The sequence below is a fragment of the Talpa occidentalis genome, unplaced genomic scaffold (genome assembly GCF_014898055.3).
Source record: "Talpa occidentalis isolate TD23 unplaced genomic scaffold, MPIMG_talOcc4v2.1 talOcc4.3, whole genome shotgun sequence".
NCBI classification, from domain to species: domain Eukaryota; kingdom Metazoa; phylum Chordata; class Mammalia; order Eulipotyphla; family Talpidae; genus Talpa; species Talpa occidentalis.
In genome coordinates, this window is record NW_023603184.1 from 87,185,156 (window position 1) to 87,197,827 (window position 12,672).

The 12,672-nt window shown below is 34.1% G+C and overlaps 1 protein-coding gene across 5 annotated transcripts in view; it reads right to left on the reverse strand.

The window, feature by feature from the left end:
• PRPF40A (pre-mRNA processing factor 40 homolog A) overlaps positions 1–12,672 on the reverse strand; it is a 53,577-nt gene that overhangs the window by 21,833 nt on the left and 19,072 nt on the right. For all 5 annotated transcript variants that reach the window (XM_037523339.2, XM_037523334.2, XM_037523335.2 and 2 more), the window contains 4 exons: positions 12,592–12,672; positions 10,873–10,903; positions 8,143–8,159; positions 603–713 (listed from right to left, as the gene is read on the reverse strand). In XM_037523339.2, the coding sequence (XP_037379236.2) occupies positions 603–713; positions 8,143–8,159; positions 10,873–10,903; positions 12,592–12,672 (240 nt within the window). The remainder of the gene's footprint in view (positions 1–602; positions 714–8,142; positions 8,160–10,872; positions 10,904–12,591) is intronic.

Here is a 12,672-nt window from a genome sequence, read left to right on the forward strand (position 1 = left end):
ATAAAAGGCATGCAGAGACAGACCTTTTTTTCTTCCAATTTACTTTATAAATTAGTCACCTTTCTTAAATTAATGCCTCCTGACAAGTGTTCCTAATCAGGGGCAAAATCATGAAGCAAAATTAGTTTGTCCATAAAAAGGAATGTGTTATATTTTTTGCTGATTGGTGCAACTGCATTAAGTAAACCCCTTTCTTTCTCTGAATTTATTTATTTATTTATGCATACAAGAACTGGGGTACAGGCCAGAGGTGCGAGGGGTGAGAGGATTCACCTGAGACAGAGTGGGGAACAGAACAGGCAGACTGACTGAAATACACTGCACTGAGGGGAGCAGCGGGCGAGACAGGAGAAGTCTGCTGCACCAGGTGGGTTACCTCCCTGGCCAGGGATTGAACTCATGCTGAAGTGGTTGTGGATAGCTTCACAGTGGTTTGTCTTAACCCCTCGCGCCACCAGGGAGGCCCTCTCTGAATGTTTTATAGCAATCTTTCTTGAGACATAAGCAATACTGTTCTTGGGTGGTCAAGTATTTACGAAATCTAAAAAAAACATGAACCAGCCTACTTAACAACCCACAACTTCCAGCCCTCAAACTTTTACCTCAGCTGGTGTTTTAAGATCATCTGGTTTCTCCCAAGTCGACTGTTTTGTTTCAGTATTATAATAGTAAGTCCTTCCATCAGGTGATTTATGTTCAGTCCACATAGATTTCTGAAGGAAACAATAAAAGATTTAAATCACTTAACTGTGCCACTCAAAATGACTATCAGTAGTAACGAAGTTATATGAAGAAATCAGAAGTATAAAATGGGTATAGTTTTTAGACAATTCAGGTAATTTAGAAAATTTAATGCAAATGGAGAAAGGGATAACTGAAAAACAGTATTTTAAAAGTACTTCAAAAACAGCATGAATCCATTCAGGTTCTAGAATCTCTATTCTATGAAATCGCAGAATTAAAAAATAGGACTGCTCTTATACAGTTACTTTGTAACTCACGCACACAATCTTTCAGCAATATAATTTTATGCTTTGGGGATAAAAGAGACTGCCTGAACCAGATGATAATGCAACATAGGTGGGCTGACTATGAGTTCAACAAATCCAATTCAAAGATTATGACTTTGGGATAAGAATCAGAATTTTAGCATCAATAAGGAGAAATTTTACAGGCATAAAGTGCGAATGCAAATGCCTCAACACAAGATAGGGGAGACAAAATTTTATGTGAAACTAGAAAAAAATCTAATTAAATTGAATTAAAAATGAAAGCAAAACTTCAGACATAAGTATACATGATGCCTCCAATTAAAATTGGTTAAGAGTGTCACATAGTCACCATTGTACATGCACACAAACACACACAAACTCATAATAAAGAGGTGGAAAAAAGCTTGCAAGGTGGGCCTCCCCTGGTGGCGCAGTGGTTGAGCACTGGGCTGCGAGGCTGCCTGTACCCTCTGCAGCGCCGGTTCGTTCCCCGGCCACCGGCGAGGGTCCCACAAGGGGAACAAAAAATATCCTTGTAAGGTGATGGACTGTTCATGGTCCTGACTGGTTTCATGCACGTACACTTACATACTCCCAGTCATCCAGTTGTACACATTAAATATGTATGGCTTTTCATATGTGAACCATACCTTAACATAGTGGTTTAAAAAGTTTTAAAGATATTATGAATGAAGGAATTACTGGAGAGATCAAATTAAGAATGAAGGAATTACTGGAGAGATCAAAGGTGCTAGGTCTAGTTGTGGGTACCATCTTTTCAAGAGGGTATCAGATAACTCCCCTTAAAAAGATTACAGTATTCCAGAGAGAGAGAGAGAGAGAGAGAGAGAGAGAGAGAGAGAGAGTGTGTGTGTGTTTGTAAGACTCAGATGTACACTCTGAATGGGCCAAAGCTACAACAGTACTTTTAACCTTTTAAAGAATTGCTTTGGGGTTTTGCAGAAGTTACTGAGCTATCCCTTGCATTGGAGCTTTAGGGTTAACTCAGTACTTCTGCCCCAGGTGATATAATTCCTAAAATTATTTTATTACTGACACAGTTATTGTACTATTAAAAAATTATCAACACAGGCAGCACTCCCACTGCCTACCTGTGACTATGAAGGTGACTCTTTTCACCAACTCTCTCCCTCTGCAGGGCAGCAGCCTCCTGCCTGCCCGTGACATGTACATACTGGGGCTTCTCTTCACAGACCTCCCTCAGTGGAGGCTGCTCTCCTCAAGGCTACCTGCCTGCAACCATGCAGGCCTCTCTTAGCAAACCTGTCTCTTTCGGGGCACCTCTTCCTGCCCTCTTGTGTCTATGCAAGCGTCTTTTACTATCCTATCCCTTTTCTAATAAACCTGCTCTTTAAATATCAAAAGAAAAATTATCAACAAAAAAGGCAGTCCTGGGGAATTAATCAAATGTGAACATTTTTACAAATGATAACCTAGAGGCATATATGCAAAATAAGGGATCTTTCCTCTTATCCTTAATGTACAAAATGACAGTCAAGTTAACAGTTGGCAATGAATTTTCATTTCATTGAAGGGCAACTTAGTTCCTGTCAAAATTGAAAATACAAGCATAATCTCTTGATGCTGAAATTTCTTTCCACAAAATTCCAATGATAAAGTTGCATAGATGCACAAGATCTTCTCTATAGCATTACTTGAATTAGTGAAAAATCAGATATAGCTCAATATGATCCAATCATACTACAGATGTATCTTATGCAGATCTATTTTTAATATAATGAAAAAACTTCTAAGATGCAATGTTAAAAGAGTTAGGACATAATAAGTGATTTAGTGGTAAAATGTATACGGAAAATATTTGAAACAAAAACTAGGTATAAGGAAATAATGCACATGTATCAGAAGAGATAATATACCTTTTTAAGATTCAAAAAAGCTGATTTGGGTTCTGAATGAATCAATACAGTCAAACTCAAAGATAAACATTTGTGTATACATGTATTTATACAAAGTGAATACTCAGCTGAATGAAAGTGCAAGAGAAAAAAATGCTAAATCTAAATACTAAATAAATCTCCACTAACCTGAATGAAGAATTCTTTTAAAAAGCCAAAATATAATAGATGAGGAAGCTCATAAGACAAGAATTTACCAAAAAACCTCAAAATCTAGAAAAAATTATATTCCTGCAAACTACTTTATCAAAATTCATTCAATAATCAACGTATATATCTAAATATTCCAATTACCACAGAAGCAATTTAAAAGATACATAAAAAGATCTTTTAAAAAATAATATGTAAATTCTAAAGAACAGATAATTAGTGTCATTATTTTAGATTACAGAAAAAGATGAAAAGCTCTGTAACAAAACAAATAGAAAAGATACAGAAAAAGCAAGAAATATTAGCTGAGAAGTAAAATGTTAGTACAAAGAATCACAGTGTCTATACTTTGACCACAGAGAACTTATTCTAACAGTGTAAGGGTGGTTCAGTATTAGGAAATTTGTGTGGAAATAATTTTTTGTAACAAACTGAAAGAAAACAGCACTGGATTACAGTAACAGACTTGGCACATCAAATCACAATTGTGACAATTCATTAAGTATTCAAAATATTTCTTAAAATCTTCAAATAAAATAAAAATAGCTAAATGATAAAAAGCATTTTTTATAAAAAGCCAATAAAAACCATTCTTAAGTCAAAAACCAATGACCAAAAACTGAGTCTACCATCACATTTTAACAACTACAACATAGAAATAAAATGATTTAGTGTAGGTACTAGGAAAGAGATTTAAAAAAAACTATTTTAATTATCCAAAGTATCTGGTAATAAAAAGAGCTTGCAATAAAAATAAGAAAATACATTATTCTCAATGTAAAAAGTTTTATGAGGCAAAAAGAAATAGCTATGACAGTTGTTTGTCCTGCTTAAGGAGAATTTAAAGCAAGAACCATAATGAAGGGGGGAATTTTTAAGATGGAAAAAACAGATAGAAAATATATCCTGAATGTAAATGCATTGGGCAATTTAACCTTGAAAGAAATAGAAAACACAGGGAGAAAAAGATGGCTTATCTGAAACAAGCTAAACATTTTAATACATGCCTTGTCTTAAGAGATTGAGCAGAGGGAAAATACACTAAAAAACATAGTAACAACAAATAATTTTGATAATTTACAGAATATTCCTAAAAATAGATCTTGAAATAGAACACACATTAGTTTTAATAAACTGCAAAGACTCAGGACCTTAGACTTTTCTTATCATAATGCAAAATGGGTACCTTATAAAAAAATAAGTGACCCAAAGCTATGATTCATGAAAGAAATAACCGATAGGATGAACTTCATTAAAAATATCTGCTCTATCAAAGACACACACAGTAAAGAGTAAGACAAACTGGGCTAGAATATTTTAAAAATACACTTTTGATAAAGCACTGTTATCCAAAATATACAAAGAACTCTTCAAATTAAGAAAATAGCTCAAAAAATGGGCAAAAGATTTGAACAGAGACTTACCAAAAATGACACAGAGATGGCAAATAGGATTCTCAACATCATATATTATTAGGGAATTGTGAACTACAATAAGATGATCTACTATGTACTTACTACAATGGCAAAAATCTAAAACACCCTCACCACCAAATGCTGGCAAGCATGTAGAGCAACAGGAACTCTCTTTGAAATGTGAAATCACTTTCAAAGATAGTTTGCCCAGTTTCTTACAAAACTGAACAAACTCTTACTAAATGATCAAGCAATAGTGATCCTTGGTATTTGCCCAAATGGGCTGAAAAATTATGTCCAATAAAAATATGTGTATGAATACTTTATTTATAATTGGGAAAATGTGGAAGCAACCCAAATGTCTTTCACTAGATAAATGAACAAACTGGCATATTCAAACAATCGAATACTATCCACTGCTATTACTATTATTGCTTGTGTTATTATATATTAATATTTAGTGCTGAAAAGAAATGAGTCATCAAGCCATGGAAAGAAATAAAAGGGTATGTAAGTGCATATTAAGAAATGAAAGTACCCAATATAAAAATGTTACAGAGTATATGATCTTAACTATGTGACATTGGAGTCAAAGTAAAACTATGGCCAGAGTAAAAATATTAGTGGATGCCAGTGGTGGAGACGGGAGGCTAGAGAGGGATGAATAGATGGAACAAGCGGACTTTTAGGGCAACAAAACTACTATGTATGAGACTATGATGATGGTTATATTTAATTACACATTTGTTAAAACTCACAGAAAGCTTAACAGCAAGAGTGAAAAACCCTAATGTGAATTGGACTTAGGGTGATAAAGACATACCAAAATATCTTCAGGGACTGTTAACAAATGTATGACCCTGGTGGGAGATACTGCTATTTGGGGAAGCTTCATGTAGGGGGGAGGGGATATCTGGGAACTCGACTTTGCCCTCCCTCCCTTTTTACAATGAACTCAAAACTGCTCCTCAAAAACTCTACTTAAAAAAATCCTAAAGCCAGCCTATAGTCTCCTTCCCCACACTGGTTCAACAACAAGGAGATTCCCACAAGTGGAAAATCAAGAAAAATATACCATGGAATAAACTTTTAATGAAACCAAATGAAGGAAAAAGAGAGGTAAGTAATAATCAAACACCACAAATCAGCACCAAAAACCAAGGAAACTACCTGAAAACCAACAAGATAAAAGCTAAGCACTGAAGAGAATAGAAAAGAGCAATGTAGTAAGCAAGAAAGAAATGACAGCAAAGATAGTTAATCATGTCCGAAAAGAAACATCTATTAAGATTTCTAACTTTGTAGTAATTATTTCACCAGATTAAAAGGACTAATTATCTGAAAATAAATAAATAAAACTTGAAACTGGAATAGCTCCAAAACCACAAAAGAAAGTAAAATGATAACCCCAAACTTCTATTTTCAAAAAAGCAGTTAAGCTTTCAGTAGTGTTCCTTCCATTAAGTTATTAAGAAATAAATTATTCATCATTTCATACAAGTTCTTCTGGGTTGTTGCCCAGACACAAGCTACCTAAATAAGATAATAGCAAACTGAAACCAGAAGGAATTAATAAACACACATGTGCACACATACACACCTTAAAAACACAATGAACAAGTAGGGCTCACCTTAGTAAGGTCAGAAAATATTTCTCTGTATTTTCACATTAAGACTAGAGAAGAAATAGTATATAATCATCTTTATCGACATTATAAAAGCACTGGCAAGCCTCGCTGGTAGCCTTGGGGTTAAGCCTCAGTGCGATCACCACCATGGCCTGGGTTTGATCCCCGGCCTGGGAGCCAACCTATATATGGTACAGCAGACCTCTCCTGTCTTGCCTGCTGCTCGCCTTAGCAGTGTATTTCAGTGAATCTGCCTGTTCTGCTCCTCACTCTGTCTCTGGTGAATTCTCTACCCCCACACCTGTGACCTACACCCCAGCAGTTCTGCACACACCCACCCACACCCACCGACACACACACACAAAGTGTGCGCGTGTGCACTGATAATTTTAAATAGATGTATATATTGAGCAAAAGAGGAATACAGGTAAGACTGACCTTAACAAAGGTTATATCCCAAAAAACTATGGTCAACATGCTTAATGGAGACATTTAGTACATATTCCACTTAAGACAGAAAACAAGAAAAAGATGCCAGCTTAATATTGCTACTGTTCACTATAGTACTAGAGCTTTCTGGCTGACAGTAGAAGTAGAAACAAGTATGAAAATTACAAGAGAAGGAGTCTAAACTGTCATTTGAGGATAGAATAATATATACAGAAAACCCACTAGACAATAAGAGTTCAGCAAGCCTGCTGGATAAATATGTAAAAATGATCATTATAAAGTACAGTAGAAAAATTCAAAATGGCACTAAATTTTACACCGTATCTATAAACTGACAAAATGAAGACTACACAAGCCTTTACTGAAGTAAGCGCAAAACCATTCTAGAACAGATACAAAAGATGATCTGACTACCATGTTCATATATGTGATGATTTAATATTTTAAATGTCCCCAGGATCTATAAATTCAGTGGGATTTAACCAATATACCAAAAAAAATTTTTTTGGCAACCTGACCAATGGATTCAAAAATTTATATAAAAAATGTGCAGGAATATACAGAAACGAATAAAAACCATTTAAACCTTAAAAAGGGGGTGGGGGAGTAAAGAACAGGTAAATTAGAGAGATAGACATTGAAATAAAACATTTACAGAAAAAACAGTAATTTACACATAAAATTTCATACTCTTTCCCAATTCACACATGTCTTAGGACATATATCCAAACAGAGCATCTAAAGAAAGGATAAAATAATAATAAACTTTCAAATACACAGTATTTTTAGATAGGACTGTTGACTAGAAAAGTACAGAAATAATTCTACAAAAGTTTAAATGAGTAAAATATAATCCCAGGTAATTTTGACTTCTGATTGTATCAGGGTTTGTATTTTTTAGATTTTTTTTTTTGAGGTGGATAGGGAAATTCACATGAATACCTTAAAATAACTAAGGAAATGAGAAGAGAAACCATTAATACTTGCATTTTTAGATGTTAAAGTTTCTCTGATTAGGAAAATAAACAATTGGATTAGAAATGGAAAAATAATAAGAAAGAGATGCCAAGATACGAGAGTTTAACATATGACAAAAAAAATTTCAATTCAGTGACATAAAAAATGTCTGAATAGACAATTGACACAACTAAAAATTAACTGTGGTGGCGCATGTGGAAAAACTTCAGGTGAAATTTACTTTCTTCTTTATAATTTGCCTTATATTCCCAGAGAGCCCTCATTACTTTAACAAGCAGGCAAAACATTAAGCTATTAGGGTACATAAATTTTTGTAAAAGAATACCTTCAATGAAAAGTTAACTGAAAATTATCAGGTTAATTTTTGTTTTCTAAATGTGATGAGAAAGCAAATCCTTAAAAAATGATATCAAAGTTCCTTTTTTCTTACCAAGTCCCATCCAAATTAGATTTTACAACAAATCAAATAATTTTTCAACTTTGGAATAGAAAAAAAGGAAAAGGAGTCTACCTAGTGATAATCTTTAGAAATAAAAAATATTGTAGTAGACTAAAGAAATATAATGAAATAAACTATTCCAAAAGTACTTACTGCACCGGATGTTGTACCTAAAAAAGTAAAAAAGGAATATTTACAATGTGATAACCATGTTTCCTAAAAATATTTATTCACGTTATTTCTTCCTCCTCATTCTTTCATACCCTAAAACTGTCCCATATGATTATGTGCTTGTTTTCTTTCCCACAAACATCAATATGCAAAAAGCATTTTCAGGATTAAGTGGCATTTTGAGCTTTCAATCTGCAAAATCATTTGGAGCTAGTGTGAGATGAATTTACCTCTTTCTTTTGTTTATCTGGTCTAATTTCTTCCTTTGTTAAACTACTAGAGTACAGTGTCATGAACTGATGCTTTAGGTTTTTGACAATTTCCACTATCTAGATTACATATGTGTGCTATATATAATACACTATCAATCTGCCACCATCTATTCCTGTTAAAATTATAATTAAAATATATACTAATTAAATACAATTTAAAATTTAGTTCCTCCTATGCAGTAGTGACATTTCAGGAATTTTATATAGCTAGTAGCTAATACACAGTACAGATCACAGAACATTTTCACAGATGCAGAACATTCTATTATATGGTACTGTCTTAAACTACTACCAAAACTCCTTAAGACATAAGGAGACATGCACATTAGTTTCAAAGTTAATGTGAATAATCTCTAATTTTAGAAAATCAGTAATTTAAAATTGCATGTTAAAAAAAATGACTATGTAAAAACGAAACAGTTCATATAGACCCAAGAACAATGAAAAGAAGCTCAATGGTAGAAACAAAATATTTTATAAGTTATTAAGGCAATCTTCCAGGAAAATTTAGAGTACTATTAACCAGAACTAGGTATATCTAAGTAAGGTATCATGTTAGGTATTTCAAAATATCGCTTTAGCTTAAGTAATTTGAAAACATATTTTGATTAATCATGCCACATATAAGCCTTCAGGAGAACACATAGCATGTTTTAACATGTTTCAACCAGTAATAATGAAAACAGAAAAACTTGATAGCATAACCATGGGATAAAATTCAGCATCCGGAATACTAAATTTGTGAAAAATTGTTTGTTCATGGATAACTGAGGCATTATTATATACCAAAATTGTGATGAAACCAAACATTACTGGTAACTAACCAAATAAATAATTAGCACAAGGCTTACAAACTTCAAAGCTACTAGCACCAATACAGTAACAGAAAACTGAGTGAATTAGTTCAGAAGGTCATGAAAGTGCATTTTCTGTCTCCAAGTGTGGAGTTGCTAGTCCATTCCACAATGTTTGCTGAGTAAACATGGATTCAACCTTTTTTCATTAAAATATTCTAAGGACCTACTGTGTTGACAGGACCACTGTAACTGATGACTATTAAGACTATACATCTTTTCAAGGTAAATTCAATCTGTACATAAAAAAGATCAACTGAATCTTTATGTAAAGTCAGCAGACTGTAAGTGTTAGAAACTAGCTATAAAATTTTAAAATGCCATGTGGGCCAAAGGATATTTGTAAACTAATTTTTTTCCATAAATACCTCATTTAAAACTATGATAGTTTTTTCATTATCATAGAAATGAACACACACCCTACCAAATGGGAGAAAATATTTGCACATCATACATCTGACAAAGACCTCACACAACTCAACAAGAAAACAAAATTTAGGCAAAAGAGCTAGCTAAACAGGCACTTCTCCAAAGACAACATGTAGATGGCCAACAGCCAAATGATAAAAAATGCTCTTCATCTTTTATCATTAGGGAAATACAAATCAAATCCACACTGAGATTCCATCTCACATTGTGAGAATAACCTGTGTCAAAAAAACCAGAAATACGTGTTGATGGATGTGGATTAAAAAAAGAACGCTTATGCACTGTTGGGGGAATGTAGATTGGTCCAGTGCCTATAGAAAAAAGTGTGTAGTCTCTCAAAACATTAAAAATAGATCTGCCATATGATCCAGTAACTCTACTCTTAGGTATCTACCTTAAGAATGCAAAAACACTCTTTTGAAGGGATATATGCACTTCAACGTTCACTGCAGCCCTATTTACAATAGCCAAGTTATGGAAACAACCTAAATGCCCAATGACAGAGGAGTGGATTAAAAAGATGTGGCATATATACACAATGGAATACTAAGGTATATTAAAAAAAATGAAATCTTGCCATTAAAAATGAAAAGGATTATGTTAAGTGAAATAAGTCAGAAGGAGAAAGACAAATAGCAGATGATTTGACACATGAAGAATACAGAAAAACGAAACAAATCAACAGACAAAACTAAACCACCTTAGAAATTTAACTGTAAAATTGAGGTTACTGGAGAGGGTAGGGAGTCTAAGGCAGGAGGAGGCACAATTGACTATGGTGGGGGATTATGGGTGCTTTAATGGCAGCCAGGGGATAGCCACGATATGTTTTCTAAAGAGATGTGAACCTATACTTCTAAATCATATACACATTATTATAAATCAACACTGCCTCAAAAAAAAAAAAAAAAAAAAAAAAAAAACCCCAAACAAACAAACAAAACCCACAATGAAGAAACAAAATTAAGGAGAACTTAGTAAGATCTTTATATATACACACATACGTACATACATACATATATAAACCTAGGAAAGTTTCTTAAGGATCAAATTATCAAAAAAAAACCCAGGAGCTGATTATAAAGTCTAACACACATAATATAGCTACTATGCTTCAAATGAAGTAAACTATAAACCACTGTAAGTTTTATACATACCTGCTGTTACATCCATATTATTTACTCCTGGCTGTAAAAAGAAAAAATTGTATTAGCAATAATCACCTTATTTAAGCTTTATCTTAAATTTAAGTTCCTAAAAAAGCACAATCAAGTGCCCTCTATTATAATTCTCAAGTCAATGATTCAAAGATTCTTACTAAATTTTAGTGGTCTCAGCTCCTTGAGCTTGCTATACATTACAAAAAATATCAGTATCCCAAGCTACTTTTTATATATACATACACGTGTATATATAGTCATCAGTTGTACATACATCCATAACCTTTTACATACAATTCTGAAATCCAAAAAGCTCTGAAAACCAAACTTTGCACCAAAACTCATTACTCTGAAAAAAACCTGCCCTGACTTCGACGCAAGCACTTTCTTTATATGCTTGAAAGTGAACATTTATAAAGTTTTGTTATAGAAATATTATAGGGCAGGGCCTCCCCTGGTGGCGCGCGGTTGAGCGCTGGGCTGCGAAGCTGCCCGCAGTCTCTGCAGCACCGGTTCGATCCCCAGCCACCGGCGAGGGTCCCACATGACTCGACAGACCTCTCCTGTCTCGCCCGCTGCTCCCCTCAGCAGTGTATTTTGTCAGTCTGCCTGTTCTGTTCCCCTCTCTGGCTCTGGTGAATTCTCTCACCCTCCCGCACTTCTGACTGTAACCGGTGCTTGTATAAATAAATAAATAAATCTTAAAAAAGAAAATATTATAGGGCACTACCTAAAAATCCATGAGAGATTTTTATATAATAAATGGTATGGTGCAAGTTATTACTTTCCAATATTAAAACAATTTTCAGGGGGCATCCCTGGTGGTACAGGGGTTAAAGTCTAGAGCTATTAGCTATCACCAGTCAGTGAGACATGAGTTCAATCTCTGGTCAGGGAGCTAACTCATATGGTACAGTAGACCTCTCCTGTCTCACCCACTGCCCCCCTCAGCAGTGTATTTCAGTAGATTCACCTGTTTTGTTCCCCATTATGTCTCTGGTGAATCCTCTCACCACCACCCCCACACCGCACCTCTGGCTTACAACCCAGTTCTTGTAAGCACAAATAAATAAAAAGTAAATCTTAAAAAAAACACCAATTTTCTAATAAATCTATCCCTAACACCCCAATGGAGTATGTCACATTACTAGGATTTCAGATAATAAACAAGCTAAATTAGAATATCATGCTTCACATATTTCTACACAACCCAGTTAAAAGATGATAAGGCTGCTCATGGAATTTCTAAATAAACTGCCACAGCTTACATCTCATGAAATGTGAAAATGAAATGAAATCTTTGACATTCTAAATCTATCTCTTCACACCTGAATCTCTATTTAAAGATGCAGTGTTTCTTCAATTAAAAAAATGTAGCTTCCAGTATTAAATAATATTTTATCAATTTTTAATTAGCACCATGTCTTCTCTTTATGATCAGAATGCTACCAGACCAACCAAATGCTTCTGGATGATGAAATATTTTCTCCAGTACTCTAATTTTGTTTAATGTAGAATAAACAAGGATGTATACTATATAATGGTATATAATAAGTGTGGGAAAAATGTTAAAAAACTAAATATAAAAAGTCGACTGCAATTCCTATGTTATGGTACTCCACAGACATTTAAAAGCTAAACAATTGCCTATAGAATACACGTTATTTCACATATGAAAGTAATCAAAACATCACAGAAACAGTCTTAGAAAATTACCGGTAAAGCAGGCTGCATGGAAGCCTGAGACATATGAGACATCATCATTCCAGGCATCACAGAAGACATCATTCCAGGCAT